Raw genomic sequence first — 19,015 nt, 5'->3', positions numbered from 1 at the left:
AAATTAAGATGAAGACCTAGAACCAATTCTAAGCTTAAATGCTTAGAATTGTATGACAAATGTAGACTATGCATCCTAGTCAAAATTGTTAAAAAGAAATTAAGGCCATAAATTTGAAATCCATGAAATGTTTATGGATTACTTGAAACATGAAAAAAATAGTCACCTAACTGATGTGAATAGATAGTTAGGGCTTATATGCCCATCACAAATGGAATTCATAAAATATTAGTAACTCAACTTGAAATATAAAATTTGTAATTACATAAGTAGATTCTTGAATGTATAAATGAGAAAGGAAAAATGTTTTGAGTACAACGGTACATGTGAACCATTGTTTAAAATTGTGATTAATATGAATAACATAATGAATGAATAAGTGAACTATATCAAAGTATGAATGAGACATTAGTTCTCATTATTGTAGAGAGGAGAAGCATTTTGAGTACAATGGTATAAAAGGATAACTGATATGAATTGTGATTATATAAATGATCAAATGAATGTATGAATTATGATTGAAATTTATCATGAAATAATGAAGTCATAAAGCACAATATATTAATATTTTAAAGTATCAAATGCCCTAGTATACCTAACAAGATTGGTTTGGATAGTTTGGCATGCCAATAGGGTATTGTTTTAGCAGTACTGCGAAATGCTTTATGCCTGTATTCATGGCTTTATGCCCGTATTCATGGCTTTTATGCCCGTATTCATGGCTTTTATGCCGATTATGTGATATCATGGCCTTTTAGCCATACTGACTGCATACGTGGTAGACGTTCTGCGTCCCATGGTATGACGGCCCGAGGCACCGCGGTGTCGGTACAACGACCCGTTATCCATCCGATGCCTAGTATAGGTTACTTGGGCAGTCAATTAAAGTATTATTCAATTCAGGCAGCTAAGTTAAGTTAAGTATAATGAAAATCCAGTACAATTATATTAAGTATTGAATGAATAAGCAAAAGAGATTAGCAAAAGAAACATAACAAAAATATAAATTGCAGAACTGTACAGACTTGAAATACAATACAGATAGAATAAATTATATACCTGCTAGTATTACTGAAAAGTTATAAACTAAGCACTTCCAAAGAGGAACAAACTAGTATATAAGATCGTTGATACTAGAAATACCATACCAAATTAAATTGATTCTTGAGTATCTGAATTATCATTTATTTCTTTCTTTACTTGTATATATTATTTCTGGTTATATTATTGCACCACTAAACAGAAATGCTTAGCGCAATGGAATTGCTTCCTCGCGCAGGTACTGAAGGTAAAACCAGTAGACCGTCGATTGAGATTTTTGGAGTCCAGATCTGCAGAAGTGTCAGAAAAGTTCAAGATTGTCACCTCCTCAGCAATGCATGTAGATAGGGCTCATTTTATACATGTTATGTATATTGTTCATTCCTAGCACATTGTAAATTATTTGTATATATTGTACAAAATAAACTCATGTAATTAACCTATGAATTATGGAAGCTATTCAAAGTAAGTATTTTAGTATGTGAATTGAATTTGAATTATAATGAGATTATACTTGTGAATATTGAGATATTGAAAATCTAATGAGATTTCTGAGAAATCTGGATACTGCATTGAGATACATTATGGTTGAAAGTTTTTGAGACTATTAAGTTTGAGAAATTGAGTATATATTGAAATTGTCTTTGGTAGGTTCAGAAGAACTGTTAGTCCAAATTACAGCCGACACTTTGTCGGATTATCCTTAAAATTTTTGAAATTTCCAACTTAGTTAGATTTTGATAAAAGTAAAAATAGCCTAAATCTTCAATAAAGTTTTTGAATAAATAAATCAAGGACTGTAATGAAATTAGATAAAATAGAGTGCTCCGGCACACTGAGTGGCATAACTTGCTCGGCTACACTGTAGTCGGGTAAGGGGTGTCACATTTAGTGGTATCAGAGCGCGGTTTAGGCGTTTCTTGACCTAGATAGATTGCATATCATGCATTGCATTCATAAGAGTCGAGGTGACACTATTGCAGATCTGTATTTCCTGTTTATTTTAGGTTAAGGTATGGAATAAAAGAGTGAAGAGACAATGAGGTAGTGAATGGAGATGAGAAGGAGACTGTATTTAAGATGAAAAAGGATGAGTACATAACTATTTGAGGATAGGATTGAGACTAATGAGAAAGTGAAGTAGGATAACACGGAAAGGTGAAGAAATAAAGAGGTAGTAGCTCCTTGGCTATTTACATTGAGTAAATTTCGAGGACGAAATTTAAATTAGAGGGGAAGAGTTGTAACACCCTCCCGGTAGCAATTCATACGATCTCATTAGGTGACCGGTGTCGGTCCGGACAGCTAGAACATCCGGAAAAATATTCAAATCAAAGTGAGGGACCATAATTAACTCAAATATTAATGAGAAAAATTTAGTAAAAATTTTAGAAATAAAATACAGTTAAGTCAAAAGAGCCGGTGCCCAAGCGATGGGTAACCAGAGGTAAGTTGCGGTTCTCGCAACGAGGAGCCCTAGACCCGGGGGAAAAATTATAAAATAATTTTTGGGACTCCAGAGAAGGGTCATTGAGGTTCCTATGGCATTAGAATGCCAAGAAAATACTTAGAAAAATTTTTCAATCGGTACAGACAATTTTGACCCGTTAAGCCAAACGGAGGGCATTTTGGTCATTTCGCTTTCCGAGGTGATTTTTGGCCGACTTGTCCAGTTGAGTAAATAATTAATATAACATAAAATATGAATAAACATTACTAGAAATCAAATTGAAAATGATTAGTGGAGGAAAGGAAAGAAAATGAAGAAAAAGCTCAATTATGACATCTTGATGATGTCATTTACAAATTGTGACCAATCACAAATAAGCTACCATTTGACTAAACTATTAAAAGACATAAATGAAGACTAAAATAACACAAATTACAGCAGCCATTCTTCTTCTTCTTCTTCCCCAAAAAGTGACTCTTCCCATCTCCCTCCATTGATGAGCTTGGCAAGCTCATGAAACCCTAAACTCTCACCATATTTCCTTGAGTTCCCAACACTAAATTTTACCCTAGAACCTTGCTTAATATTTTGGGAGCTAAAAGAGGAGAAGAAATTGAAGTTTTGGGTTGGCTTGGATTTAAGCTACAAGAGGTTAGTGCACTATATGTCAAAAACTCTTTAATTTCATGCATAGGAACTTGAATTTAGCAAGAATTTGTAAATTAAGTGGATGAAATTTATGTATATGTACTCCATAAATTTTGGCTGCCCTAGGGAGAAATAGGATTGAGTGTTTTTGAATGGACTTGGAATGAATTAGAAATCATGAATAAAGTATATAAACATAAGGAAATGAGTTAGTTAGTCAACTAGGGTAACTTGTACAAAATCTTGAATTTGAGCTAGGGTTTTGGGAGTAAAGTGTGGACTTGGATTATGAATTGATTAGAGAACATTTTAATGGTCAATTAGTGACCATTTTAGGTAGATTGACCAACAAATGGACTGAAAAATGAGATTGCAAAGTGAGGTTGCAAACTGCCCTAGGACAGCAGCATAGGGACTGAAAATTCAGTCCTTTTGCACTGCCATAACTTGGGCTGTGTTAGTCCAATTGATATTTGGCCAATTGGACATGAAACTAGGCTTATAATGGCACATTTTTGCTGAAGAAACCATGCCCAAAAGACCAAAGCAAGAGGACCAAAACTTGGCCCCAATCCGGAACCCTGAAACTGATTCTGCAGAATTGACCAAATGAACAGTAACTGTTCATTTGGCCATAACTCACTGTAGATTTGGTCAATTGACCTGAAATTTTTACAGCAACAAGTTAAGACATAGACAAACAACTTTCATGAAGGAACCTACCCCAAATTATGGCCAGAACTCATTCAACCAAGTGACTCAAGTTACTGTTCATGCACTGTAGATATGGTAAATTTCTGCACATATCCGGACAGCTTGGGTTTTTGAGCCATATCTGGAGTTACAAAACTCCAAATGGAGTGATTCAAAAAAGGAAATTCAACTAGACAAAATAAGGAACAACTTTCATGTTTACCATTTCCTCAAATTTCCACTGTAACAGTCCCTAATGGAACAGTAAACTTATGGTACAAAAACTGAAAATTCTGCCCTTTAGTGCTAAGTTTGGAAATGGATTTGGTGATCAATTCTAACAAGTTTTAAATGCAAAATGTGGCATATTGGGAATGCCAAAACCCATGTACCTATTTTCTATCCAAAAGTCAACATTTTTATTGACCAATGAGGTGAATAGTGACACCAAAACTTGAAGAATTCAAAAGTATCCAATTAGCTTGGAAATGGTATTGGCAACCAATACCAACAAATTTGAAATGCAAAATGTGGTATCTTTGAGAACTTAGATTCAATAAATTTATTATGTATTAAAAAGTCAACAATTTGAGTGAATAGTAATATGAATAGTAATACAAAGACACAAAGTACAATAACTAGATTGGTAGAACAAATTAAGGTATGAAAATTTAGAAATGCATCTAGGGAACTTTAAATTGCAATTGACAATTAGTACTAGCGAAGGTAAAACTTAAAATGTGGGATCTTGGTGTAATTAGAATTAATATATCCATTAAGTATGAAAAAGTCAACATTTTGGTTGACTAGTAAGGGAATAGTAATCAAAATGATTAGTAAATTAAGATGAAGACCTAGAACCAATTCTAAGCTTAAATGCTTAGAATTGTATGACAAATGTAGACTATGCATCCTAGTCAAAATTGTTAAAAAGAAATTAAGGCCATAAATTTGAAATCCATGAAATGTTTATGGATTACTTGAAACATGAAAAAATAGTCACCTAACTGATGTGAATAGATAGTTAGGGCTTATATGCCCATCACAAATGGAATTCATAAAATATTAGTAACTCAACTTGAAATATAAAATTTGTAATTACATAAGTAGATTCTTGAATGTATAAATGAGAAAGGAAAAATGTTTTGAGTACAATGGTACATGTGAACCATTGTTTAAAATTGTGATTAATATGAATAACATAATGAATGAATAAGTGAACTATATCAAAGTATGAATGAGACATTAGTTCTCATTATTGTAGAGAGGAGAAGCATTTTGAGTACAATGGTATAAAAGGATAACTGATATGAATTGTGATTATATAAATGATCAAATGAATGTATGAATTATGATTGAAATTTATCATGAAATAATGAAGTCATAAAGCACAATATATTAATATTTTAAAGTATCAAATGCCCTAGTATACCTAACAAGATTGGTTTGGATAGTTTGGCATGCCAATAGGGTATTGCTTTAGCAGTACTGCGAAAAGGCTTTATGCCTGTATTCATGGCTTTATGCCCGTATTCATGGCTTTTATGCCCGTATTCATGGCTTTTATGCCGATTATGTGATATCATGGCCTTTTAGCCATCTTGCATACGTGGTAGGCGTTCGCGTCCCATGGTATGACGCCCGAGGCACGCGCGGTGTCGGTGCCAACGACGTTATCGATCCGATCGTCTAGTATAGGTTACTTGGGCGATCAATTAAAGTATTATTCAATTCAGCTAAGTTAAGTTAAGTATAATGAAAATCCAGTACAATTATATTAAGTATTGAATGAATAAGCAAAAGAGATTAGCAAAAGAAACATAACAAAAATATAAATTGCAGAACTGTACAGACTTGAAATACAATACAGATAGAATAAATTATATACCTGCTAGTATTACTGAAAAGTTATAAACTAAGCACTTCCAAAGAGGAACAAATTAGTATATAAGATCGTTGATACTAGAAATACCATACCAAATTAAATTGATTCTTGAGTATCTGAATTATCATTTATTTCTTTCTTTACTTGTATATATTATTTCTGGTTATATTATTGCACCACTAAGCAGAAATGCTTAGCGCGATGGAATTGCTTCCTCACGCAGGTACTAAAGGTAAAACCAGTAGACCGTCGACTGAGATTTTTGGAGTCCAGATCTGCAGAAGTGTCAGAAGAGTTCAAGATTGTCACCTCCTCAGCAATGCATGTAGATAGGGCTCATTTTATACATGTTATGTATATTGTTCATTCCTAGCACATTGTAAATTATTTGTATATATTGTACAAAATAAACTCATGTAATTAACCTATGAATTATGGAAGCTATTCAAAGTAAGTATTTTAGTATGTGAATTGAATTTGAATTATAATGAGATTATACTTGTGAATATTGAGATATTGAAAATCTAATGAGATTTCTGAGAAATCTGGATACTGCATTGAGATACATTATGGTTGAAAAATTTTCAGACTATTAAGTTTGAGAAATTGAGTATATATTGAAATTGTCTTTGGCAGGTTCAGAAGAACTGTTAGTCCAAATTACAGCCGATACTTTGTCGGATTATCCTTAAAATTTTTGAAATTTCCAACTTAGTTAGATTTTGATAAAAGTAAAAATAGCCTAAATCTTCAATAATGTTTTTGAATAAATAAATCAAGGACTGTAATGAAATCAGATAAAATAGAGTGCTCCGGCACACTGAGTGGCATAACTTACTCGGCTACACTGTAGTCGGGTCAGGGGTGTCACAATGCAAGTGCTTGAATTGACAAGAGGAAGCATAGGTTACTTGTTTATAGGAATTCTTAGAGGAACTATAACTATAGATAAATAAAAAGGAAAATTATGACTTTTCCGTCTTTATCATGAGATAGAAAAGATTTGAACCTAGGCTAAACTCTAAAGGTTGAGAAGCATAACAAATTAAAAGAGTTAATATACCCTAAATGCACCTCACAGAGGGAGATAAAGGTATAGAAGCAATTCATATTGCTAGAGGCAAAGCAGCTTTGCCACTAAAGAGGAAGCGGATTCATGCAAGAGATAATTCAGTTTTAACTACTAGAAATAAAGTAATAAATGATTGAAAATGGTCAAAGCATAAAGGAATTAATAGTAGCTCTACTACTAGAGTACTAAAAAGCAACTCCATTGCTGGAGACAGAAAGTGCTGGGTTTCCTGCTAAAGAAGATAAAGTAGCCTTGCTACAAAATAGTTACAAAAGTTTTGCTTTTGAAAGTTATAGAAAGAGTTTGCCTTTAAATGTTTCTCCCTCAACTCCGTGATGTGCATGAGGGCCTAAAAATAATAAATAAAATTTTGCATAGGACAATAAAGGCAAAAACGAAGATATGGGTGTAAAGGTAGAGTAGATTTGATAAAAAGCAGAAAATGTATCTCTAAGTTAGTGTGATTATAAGAGATACTATGTCTCCTCGTCGTAAGAGCTTAATGATAACAAATCAACAAAAAAGAAGATAACGAAGATAAACGAACAAAATTATAAAAAAAAAAAAGAGATTATAGAAAGGCTAGAATTGAAACAGTTAGTTGAATACAAAAGAAACGTCAAGTCTTTTGGTACGTGTATAAGTAAGAGAAATCAGAGGCTCCACCACAAAATAATTATTTTCCTAATACTAAATTTAGGCATATAGGCCCTTAAGGCATATAATTATAGTTTGAAAATGTATTGAGGTGACTAAGGGGATTTGCGTGGAATTTCTAAATTATATCATACACTGACAAAATAGCTTAAAGAAGTATTCCGCAACATAGTAAAATATGGATTTCAAATAACAAAAGAAAATAAATTATGAAAGAAAAGATTTTACGAATAATAATAAGAGTATGAAATTTCTATAAATAGTATTAATAAGGAAAATGGGAAAAGTATTTCCTTATTTACGTTTGCCTAATCTTTGGATAATAAGAATACTTCTCATTCTCTACTAAATGACAGTGATAGAGTTTACACCGAGCAAAGCGATAGTTCGGTCCTGATCACACAAACCAAAAAGAGAAGTTGCTCCATTTGTCCAGCAAACTAAGCAAAACATGCGCTGAACAACAATAACGGTTATCATAGATCAAGCCGGATTTCCATGAGACAATCTCAGGATGTCAACTCAAATTTGCCTTTGATATTAAAGTAACCACTAATTTCGTTAATAATGTCTATAAATATTAGAAGTAAGGGGAAAACTGGCATGCATACATACTATCCCAAATCAACAAAAAATTACACTCTTCTTCCATTATTATTCTTCTGACTTAAGCGTTAGAGTGGCTGACTAAAAGGCTGCTAATCTCACTTTTTCTTTTTTTCTACAGGATTACGTGGCAATAGGATTACACTTGAAGCTCACGGCAACATCAGTTAAAAACTCACGGCAGCATCAGTTATGAATAATAAATTTACTATAAACTAGAGTCTTCATATTTTTCTTAAGATGTGTTAATGACAAAAACAAAAGCAGTTAACACAGAGCTTTATTAGGAAACTTTCATTGTATAGATCCAAATGAAAGGTTGAGGAAGCATAAGAGCTTGTGGCATTAAAGAAAGTACGAAGGCAGAGCTCAGACAGTAAGAATCATGATAATATTGTAAAAAAAAAAAAAAAAATTAATAATTTGTGCCACAAGGAGTACTATTTAATTATTTGCGTGTTGAAGAAGTTGTCACGCAAGTGTAAATTGCCCAGATAAGATGATAATCATATAAAGTCAATGATGTTCCTTAAGTTGGCGTTAATGGAGCCGTTTCTAACATGAAATTACAGACAAATTTACAAGAGTAATTATAAAATTGAACCAAAAAGAAGTCAATAGGTTATATGTGAGCTATGCATTCAACTAGAGTATATATAGATTATGAGAGATATCTACAAGAAAGAGAACACAATAGCTAGAAGGGGTGAATTTTACAATGTAAGAATCTTGAAACTATTAGTTAATGTATTTTAGGCACATGTAGTTGATAATTAACCATATAATTAGCCATTTACCTATGCGTTGTGCGATAATAATTTAATTTTTTATTTTTAATGTTATTTAATGTAAATAAGTGAACTTCAACCCTAAAATTGTTAACAAATAAATAATAAAATGACAATTAAACTAAATTTAAACATAAGAGATATCAAAATGTCTTCTTAATTCAAATTTCTTTTTTTTTTTTTGCTGGTTCAAAATATTGTTTACTTCAAATTTTTCAAATTCTTTTTTTTTTTAATTTGGGATCAATATTCTTCTCTAAAGAAAGTTACTTTGACTTGCTCAGTCTTGAATTGAGGAAAAAAAAAATAGATTTGTTAAATATTTGAGCCCCTATAGGCCACAACTTACTGTTCCTATTGAATTGTATCTCATTGACGCTCTGATTAGGTGCAGAATTTTAATGTTTTTTAAGCGTTATGCCAAGATAGCTATGGTGACTTGGGTGTTGCTTACTTCCATCAACAACCAAACATTATCTAACACTTTTACTAGGCTTCTTTGCAGAATATAAGAGGGAGTATGATGACTTGGGTGCTGCTTCACACCTAGAACTATTAGTTGCTAATCCACGTTTTGATTCATCATCATCACTATAAATGTTATTTGGAGTCAGCCTATTCTGTTGTGGCCCGCGCTGCAAAAGAAATACATTACAGTAGCTCACCAGACCTTGCCCTCCCTTTGAAGGAAAAAAATTTCAATATCTCATCCCAGAAACACTTGTCAATATGGAGGATCTAATCGCACCATGACCTTAAATTTTCTCTCTTCTTATTCTGTCCAGGAAAGCTAAACATCTTCGCCCATCTTATTAAACCTCAAATAATGATGGAAAGCGGCACCCAATTGACGCCTTATCCCCAACCTTCTCTTAACATTGTGAAATATGGCGCATTCTACAAATTTTGGCACTTCGCGCCCACATGAATCTTGCCTTCCCTTGCCAATAATTAAATTTATAATTAAAAAATATAAGTTAAAATAAAATTTCAAACTCTATTACTTTTATCTAATAAAACTATTTTCACTTTTAAAATGAAAATTTAAAAAATTTATATTTTTCAAATTTTAAATATTTTATATATACTAATAATTAAAAGATAATAAATTAAAATAAAATGTCAAATATTATAAATATATTAAATCCTAAATATTTTATATTTTTTAATTATACCAAGTGTTAATTAATGGTGATTACAATTGTCAAATTTTAATTAATAATTTTGAGTCTTTATCTTTCATATACACAAAAAGAAAATTGTGTTGTTTTCAAGTCTCTTATGATAAGAGGTTGAAATTCTAAAGCTAAGTCAAGATTGGAAAAGAACGATATATCTACTAAAACATTCGATCAACTAAATTGAGCTATAGAATTTGGGTCATTTACATCAGCATAGTCATTTCATTTGATTGTGTTGAATTCTGTAGATTCTACTTCTAATAGTTTAATTTAATTGAATTGTAATTTGAATTAATAATCATCTTATGATTTAAAAAAGAACGATATATCTACTAAAACATTCGATCAACTAAATTGAGCTATAGAATTTGGGTCATTTACATCAGCATAGTCATTTCATTTGATTGTGTTGAATTCTGTAGATTCTACTTCTAATAGTTTAATTTAATTGAATTGTAATTTGAATTAATAATCATCTTATGGTTTAAAGATTGATAAATGCTTAAGATCTTTTCAATACATGAGAGTAATTTAAAGAAAATTTTAAGAGTAAATTCTGCCAAACTTTTAATAGGGTTAACGTCAAATAAACATAATTAATTTAAAATTAGAATCAGTCATTAACTTGAATATTTCATAAGAACTACTACAATATAAGATCTGAAATGTGAATGGTAAAGGTTAACAGTAATATATTAGGATTTAGGTGTGATAGAATCCATGATTTATCACTTTATAGTTTAAATTTTTATTTTTAAGTAATAATAAAAGTTATTGTGATTAACTTTTAAAGAAAAAAAAAGTGATAGAAAATTTTTATTATAATATTAATTTAGGATATCATAAATAGAGAAAATTTAAAAATATATGTACATTTCTTATATTTTAGTCATAATATGTGTGTGTATATATATTAAATATTTAAATATAAATTTTAAATTAAGGGATTATTTTATTAATAAAATAAAATCTAATAGGCTTAATTATTTTAGATTGCAAATAGTTTTAAGGGCATTTTGGTTATTTTTATCGCAATTAATGGTAAATTAAATGGTAATTGTTTAATTTTAAAAATATAAGAACCAAGTTATTAATTTCATCAAATCTTAAAAATCATATTATAATTTTCTCTTTATTTAAATATTTAATTCTAATATTTCTTATATTCAAAACGATAATTTGAATTGAATATTACGTGGTTAATAAATTGTATAAAAAATTTAAATGTAAGTACAACTATTTTATTTTATGAATTACATAATATGATATAAAATTAATATTATGTTATGTCAAATTAATTTAATATGATATGATTAATTTAATATAATTCAAACTATTTAGTAAAATTTGACATTATTTGATTCATTTGACATGATTTGATTCTTTTAACATGATTACCCAGCACAGTTCATGTAACATTGATTTTATGAAACAATATATTATATGAACTTTATACATTGATTTTAATATGTATAAATTAAATAATATATAAATATATGAAATATAATAATTAAATAAATTATTTTTCAATATTCAGTAAATTAATGTCTTAATTATAAAATTAAAAAAAAATTGTAAGATAATATAAATTTTTAATACAATGTAAGATAATTAATTTTCAACTTGTTGCATAATAAAATAATAAATTTTTAATATAATAAATAATTTTGCTAATATTTATTAATTTATTATTTTTTAATAATATTATTTACTGTTTAAAATAAATTAATATACTCTAGGTTGATACATAACATTAATAATAAGCGTGTTACAAGATACAACACAATTATATTTTTTTTAATAGAAATAAAAATATATTTTGTTAATTAGTAATAGGGTATAAAAGGAAAGTACAAATCAACATATTATATTTTTATATAAATAAAATTAAATATTTATAAAAATATAAAGAATTTGAAAATTTTAATAATGCTAAGGCATTTAAATTGGCTAATAAACATGTTACACACTCTACTTTTTTACTTTATAATTTTTTTATGAGTCCATTAAATGATCTCTAAATTTAGATTTCTTTTATATATATATATATATATATATATATATATATGAACAACAAAATAAATAAAATCTCAATTAAATATAAGAAATACCATCTAAATTTAAGATATATCAATAAAGACAGATTTAAAAATTTAATTATGTAAAATCTATTAATATTTGAAGAGATATATCTAAAATATATTCAAACTAACATAAATTTTAGACTTATTAAAAATAATAATAAAATAAAAAAAGTGATAAATAATTATAAATGTATTATAAACAAGTAGATATAATTTTAACATAAATATGATTAAATCTATTTCTATTCTTTTATTTTCATATTATATTCATAGTGTATTCATAATCCATATAAAAAATTATTATCATAATTAATATGAATATTTCATATTTTATTTATTATTAAATAATATTTAATATCGTGAGAATTACACTTAATAAATTAAAGCTAGTTGCATTAAAACTTAACTTTTTCCAGTTTAAAACTTCGAAAAAAAAAAAGATTTTCGTTTTTTCAAATTTAAAATTGAAACTGACCGTACTATAACAATTTTTTATACAATATCCGCAGGGAAAATTATGGGAGCCTATGGGCAAAAGGGGGTTGTGATTGGGTGCCCATGTTGGGAAAAAGCTAATGGGGCGCTCAAGCCGAAGACAAGGTACAGATTGATGGCTGTCTTCCCCCCATTTCCACCACTCTCCAATGTCTCCGTTTTATGTATATATATATATATATATATATATATATATATATATATATATATATATATATATATATATTTCGTTCAATGACCCCATCCTCCAATGGGAGTGTTTTCTTTTTTTTACTATTTTTTCCCATTAAGTATAAATAATTATTTTATTATATTATCAACTATTTGACATCCTATGAATAACATAGTTAATATGAAATTTTTTAAAATTAGTTATGTTAAATGTATTATATTTATATAGAAAAGTGCACTTTCAAAATTGTTTAAAGAAAAGTCCATTAATCTTACACACATGTGGAATAACCTTGTCGTATTGACAATAACGTCAAAATTTGAGTAATTAAATAAATAGAGCTATATAAAACTTAAATAAGTAGAAAATTTTACAAATAAAGCTAGAAAAACTTAAATATTTGACAATATTTCGGAATATTTATTGTTGAATTGATGCAATATTTTTATTTTTTTAATTTATTATAATTAAGATAAAAATAAAAACTTTTTTAAATTAATAATCAAATATTTATTCATGACATAAAAATTTAAATTTAAATAAATGATTTTTAATTAATAATTATGAAATTAGTTTTATAATTATAATCTCTAATACATCTCTAACACCATTGGCCCTTAAAAATGGCCGGCAAACATTTCTATTTCTCTAGGCCTTCAAAGCCCAGTTACAATAAGATTTGAGCCTATAAATAGATTATAAACCATTCAGGATTAAATTCCATGCCTTTGCTAACGACGATAATAAATATTGTGGGACCAACGATGGTAATCATTGTAATTTTGTAGGTAGGGTCAATTATATATGACAGTTGATCTATTTTATAGAGGTGCTTTAAAATAAGAAAAGAAAATGTGTAATTAATTATCTCAAATTAATGGTATAGTAATTAACAAATTTATTAAATTACTAATCAGCTTTAATTCACTGTTATTAGAATCGCTTAAAGAATTATAATCTATTGAATTTTAATTTTGATTAAATCTAATTATATTAAAAATGTTAATAATTTTTTATGTTTAAAAGAAAACTTAGTAAATATCAATCCTTTACTATTTTTCTGGGAAAAAAAATCCTTTACTATTTGGCATCCTTTGGAGACAAATTACCGGCTCTCTCTCTCTCCGAGGTTTTTTTTTTATTATTATTCTTTTTTGGGCTTTCTTCATTTCCTCTTAAAAAAGACACATTCTCTCTCTATCTCTCTCTTTCTAAAAACGACAATAATTCTGGAACCCCCTGAATTTAAATAGAGTAAGGAATACAAACACATTGGCATACTACAACTAGAAGCAAGAACCTTTTATGTTGTAGTGTAGGGTTTTCTGTTTTTCATTTGAGCATTTCAAGCAGCGCTCTCTCTCACACAATACTTTTTTCATCAATACTCTCATATATACAATTACAAGTTCCAAGAAAGACAAGAGGGCAAGTAGAAATGGTCAGAGACAATAGGTACAGCACATCTTCAAGAGGTGGTGGAAATGGAGGAGGAGGAGCAGGTGGTGGTGATGGTGGTGCTGAGTTGATGATGAGTAATAATACCGTTAAGCCTGCATGGCTAGAGGGATTGATGGCGGAGACATTCTTTGGTGGTTGTGGGGTCCATGAGAATCGCAGGAAGAATGAGAAGAACATCTTTTGCTTGCTCTGTTGCCTTAGTATCTGCCCTCACTGCCTCCCTTCTCATAGCTCTCACCCTCTCCTCCAGGTATAAAACACACCTATGCATGTAAACTTCAAATTGAACGCATTTTGTTGCGTTTTTATTTTTTCTTTCACTCTTTTCTTAACTTTTCTCAAGTTTGTTTCTTCTCTTTGATGCCTTTTTTGAGCTTCTCGTCTTTAATTCTTTATTTGGGTATTTCTAATTTCTTTGAATTTTACAACCCAAGATATCCTTTATTCTCTTTTCTTTTCCCCTTCAATTTCTTTTTGTTGTTGACTTCTTTTCTCGACTTCTTTCCTCATAAATTCAATTACACCCATACAATTCATGTACAGTTTTTGAACAGTACAAGTCCTTTTCTTTCACCCCTTTTTCTTTGGATTTTCCTTTCACACTGCCTTTTATTGCTTGTCTCTCTTAATTGCCTGGTGGGTCATTGAAAATTCTTCCAAGTAATTCACAATCTTTAGTTCTATGTGGTTTTAGGAATTTTCTCGTTACATTTTCTTTGGGTATTAGGGATTTTTTTTTTTGTGCTAAAATTTTATGTAGAAATCTCTACAGTTCCTTGGTTTTGATTCAAAACTGCTTTCTGAAAAAATCCTAAAAGTTTTTGCTGCTTCTGAATATAATTGGCAATGGTTTTTCCCTTAAATTTCCTGATTTTCATCAGTTCTTATATATCCCTTATATTTCCTGATCTTAATCCTAATCATTTATAATTCTTCAAATTTTTTTAGCACAAGGGCTTCAGAGATTCTCTATGGAGAAAATTAAATCTCTGAATCCCCTTAGCTGAAAATTTTGAATGGCAAATTAGAATACTTCTGTTGAGTTTCTTCCACACAATTCTTGTTTCTTGAAAAAGACTGACAATTCTTTCCACTATTTATGTTATTATTTCTTCTAGGTTCTCATAATTTCCTTTTTGTATTGTTTTTTTTTTTTTTTTTTTTCATATCATATACACATTGAGAGGACGTGTTTCTTCTTTTCATATATTTTTTGGGAGTTTCTGTTGCCTTTCCTTTACATGATTCTTCCCATAAGAATTTTGAATTCAAGATTCTCTTATTTTTTTATATATATATAAAATTTCCTATTTATCATCACATATATTTTAAATATATATGATATTCTATAAAAGGATTATCATGTCTCCCCTGATTCCCACCTTTTGGATTTGGTTTGTTTCCCATATATGGAAGATTTCTTTTCTATCCATTTCGCCTGCAAAGGTTCCTCACCTGTTGCTTTCGAAGAAAGCGAAGGTTTGACTATATTTTTCTTTATTATTCATTTTATACTTCATTATTTTCAAAAAACTTCAATTTCATAATTTATTCTCCGCTCAGTTCATTTATTTTTTTTGTTTTGCCTATCAGGAGAGGTTGGTTGCCTAACTTTTTAAATTTCAACCTGGTAGGGGTGAATTCTTCACATCACTTTCATGAAGTTATTGCAGTCATCTACCCCATACATGCTGTAATGCACATGTACATTTGCGAGGAAGTTGCTTTGTCTTGTGCTTCATTAGTTCTATTTAATGTTAAACCTCATATGGCAAATTCAATTAGATGGGCTTAAACTGTTTACGATAAGTGGCTAATGTCTTGTTAAGAAGCTTTGGATTGACCTAATTGAGGTTTCTGATCTCATGTGACAGGTGAGGAGATATGTTTATCATGATGTTGTTAGACTGGAGGATCTTGAGAAGCTTATTGACTGTTCTTATATTCAGGTAATTATGGCTAATAATTTTGTTGAATATAATAAGCAAGTGATGAGTATTGTTAGATAATTTATATCATTTTTTGTTGCTGCAATTTATCTCATTTTTTCAGTGATAAGCTAATGAGGACGATATTGATTTGTTTGGCAGCCCTATACTATAAACAGTGCTAAAGTGATATTCTTGAATCAGAGGCCACAGTCAAGGTCTTGTAAGGGCTCTGCCAATGTATGCTTCACTTGTGACAGGATTCTCCAAGAGCCATTTCACTTCTGCTCTCTTTCGTGCAAGGTCCATTTCAACTCCTTTGATTAGTTATTTTAATGGGCTTTGGTCCTTGACCTGTAATTGTCATTTTTTGTTGCAATTCTAGGAAATACTTTCTCTCTTAAGTAATTTCTTTATTCATAGAAATTTCCTAGTTGAATGGGACATTAACAGCTCTCTCTCTCTCTCTGCGTGTGTGTAATTGTATGTCCCTGTGTTTGAATTATTGCACTCCTACCTTACGAGTGTTGCCTTAGGGCATTGAGTCATCTCCAACGCTGTCTTAGGGTGTTGAGTTATTTCCATATTTGTGAGATTACAAGTTTGAACCACAGTAGAACCCAATTAGACCAAAAAAATTAAAAAAAAAAAAAAGGATATTGCATTCTTTTTTCTCTTCTTCAGTTTCTGGGTTTTTGTTCTTATTTTAGTTATCTCCAATCATGATTTTATATAACAGCTCTTACGTAAAGTAATGACTGTTATTTACAGATATTCAAGGACCCTCTTGCCTTTATACCCATTGTTTGTCGACAAAAAAATGCATTTGTAATGGCTGTTACGCCCAGTACTTAACGATAATAGCCATTATTTACCATTAACTATAGGTCTTTTACTTGGAGTTCTTTTTTTTTGTATTTTTTTATTAACTCATTTCATTGCTTTGTTTATGGTTTCTGGGGATTCAGGCTTTTGTTCCTCGTAGTTTTCTCAACTTTCCATCTAAAAGTTTCTATCTTTTCACAAATCTTTCACTTTTTGTGCTAAGATCATCAATTAGTGAATGCTTATTTGAAGTGAAGGAGAATAGTCTACATCCATATATTGTAAAAGTTAGTTATTTGTTTTTGTTAATTTCTTTATTTGATGTATTTATACTTATTATTAACTTAATGCCTTATTTGATGTATTTATGCTTATTATTTAGTTATATAACTTAGTTTTACTTGTATCTTTAAATATCTATTCATTTTATAAACTTTGCAAATTTTTTTAGTGAACTTTACCTATCATTAAGCTGTTATTGCTACATTACAGGGCACGACCACGAATGTGGCCACATACATGATTTAAATCATGCCTTCAATTAATAGAAGTATATGGTGTAAAATTCTTGACATCATGCCTATTATTAAGCTTTCAAACTGTGCTCATTTTCTTTGATCAATTGTAAGCATATGTATGCACTATTTTGATGTTTTCCATCTGAGTGGATTTTACATTTGACCTGAAAACACAGGTTGATCACTTGGTGGAACAAGGGGAGGATCTTTCTGCCATTCTATACAGAATTGATGAATGTGAGTTTGCATTTTCACAATTAGAAGGATTAAGAATGGACATCTCTGAGATCATTGATGATGATGGTCACAATACCCCTAACTCCATTCCAGAGGACCACGATCAATTCAAACGTTCATCATGCTCCAATGACACCATGGGCAATTCTGGAATTTCAAAGGAATCTGACGTTGTGAAAAGGAAGAAGAAAGGAAGCGGCTTCCTCCCAGGGTTTGTACTCTCATTGAGCAGCAGAAGAAAGGGTGCTCCTCATAGGGCTCCTCTTTCTTGAATAATGTTGAGAAAAATTCACATTTGAAAAAAAAACATGGCAAATCTGAGTTTACTTTTATATATATATATATATATATATATATATATATATATATATATATATATATATCAAAGTTTAATTTGTTTATCGGGAGTATTAGGGTCTGTTGGTCGGTAGGGTCTATTGGTCGGTCGGTCATGGTTTTCAAACCTAGCGTGGCTAGAGTTTGTGTTTCTTTATTAAATTAGTTAATTATTATCCTAATTTTCATGTTGCATTTCCATTAGTGACCTTAAGTGGTTGTGTAGAGAGGCTGTACTTCAAAGCTAGGCTCTTGACTCCACTAGTTTTGTACGATGTAATGGAACTTGCACAGTTGCACACCTTTGTTATTTGCATAATTTTATTCTATTCTAATTTGCTTCCCCTTCGTTTGTTGTATGCTATGCAATGATTCAGGGAGAAAACAATGTAGTCTTCTAACTAGAAATGATAGAAATGAAATCTTTTATGAAGTGTTTTGCCAAATTGTCAATCTTATCGCTAAATTGCTAATTCATTAACAGATTGCAAATCTCATATGTATCGAAAATTTATTGCATTATGACGTATCAAACGTGGAAATTAATAGAATGAAAGATTAAGCCACGTCGGGTAATCTTGAAACTTGAAGAATATATATATAGTAAAATTAGTGAATTAGTGAAAGCATATAGACAAGCTACATGATAAAAGACAGTGCAGATGATCACGCATGATGCGTAGCTGTGGTTATTTTGATATGGTACGGTTTCTGTGAATTTCAAGTTTACAAGAGACAAAAAAATAGTAGTGACAAAAACCTAGAATGTAACACCTTTACTTGTATAACCTGGTATATTTCACTGTTTCGGTGACTGGTGTTGGTCCGGACAATTAAGGGGATTAGAACAACTAGAGAAGCCATAAACACAAATAATTAGTAATGTTCAATTAGTTAAGTATAAACAAGAAAAACAGAACATAAGAAGTTAAACGAGC

At 30.0% G+C, this 19,015-nt stretch overlaps 1 protein-coding gene across 1 annotated transcript; it reads left to right on the top strand.

Moving 5' to 3' along the window:
* The first annotated feature begins 14,021 nt into the window (after nucleotides 1–14,021).
* LOC110631506 (protein RGF1 INDUCIBLE TRANSCRIPTION FACTOR 1) lies at nucleotides 14,022–18,426 on the top strand. Its single transcript, XM_021779363.2, has 4 exons — nucleotides 14,022–14,483; nucleotides 16,108–16,182; nucleotides 16,324–16,464; nucleotides 17,681–18,426. Exons 1-4 carry the CDS (start codon nucleotides 14,211–14,213, stop codon nucleotides 18,011–18,013), a joined length of 822 nt encoding a protein of 273 aa, XP_021635055.2. The 5' UTR covers nucleotides 14,022–14,210; the 3' UTR covers nucleotides 18,014–18,426.
* The last annotated feature ends 589 nt before the right edge of the window (nucleotides 18,427–19,015 follow it).

The sequence above is a fragment of the Hevea brasiliensis genome, chromosome 11 (genome assembly GCF_030052815.1).
Source record: "Hevea brasiliensis isolate MT/VB/25A 57/8 chromosome 11, ASM3005281v1, whole genome shotgun sequence".
NCBI classification, from domain to species: domain Eukaryota; kingdom Viridiplantae; phylum Streptophyta; class Magnoliopsida; order Malpighiales; family Euphorbiaceae; genus Hevea; species Hevea brasiliensis.
The sequence above is the reverse complement of the archived record's forward strand: the minus strand, read 5'-3'. Positions and strand labels throughout refer to the sequence as shown.

Coding starts and splice junctions, on each gene's coding strand:
- LOC110631506 (XM_021779363.2), top strand. CDS start 14,211: ATGGTCAGAGACAATAGGTACAGCACATCTTCAAGAGGTGGTGGAAAT. Junction 14,484..16,107: donor GCTCTCACCCTCTCCTCCAG/GTATAAAACACA, acceptor CTCATGTGACAG/GTGAGGAGATATGTTTATCA. Junction 16,183..16,323: donor TTGACTGTTCTTATATTCAG/GTAATTATGGCT, acceptor TTTGTTTGGCAG/CCCTATACTATAAACAGTGC.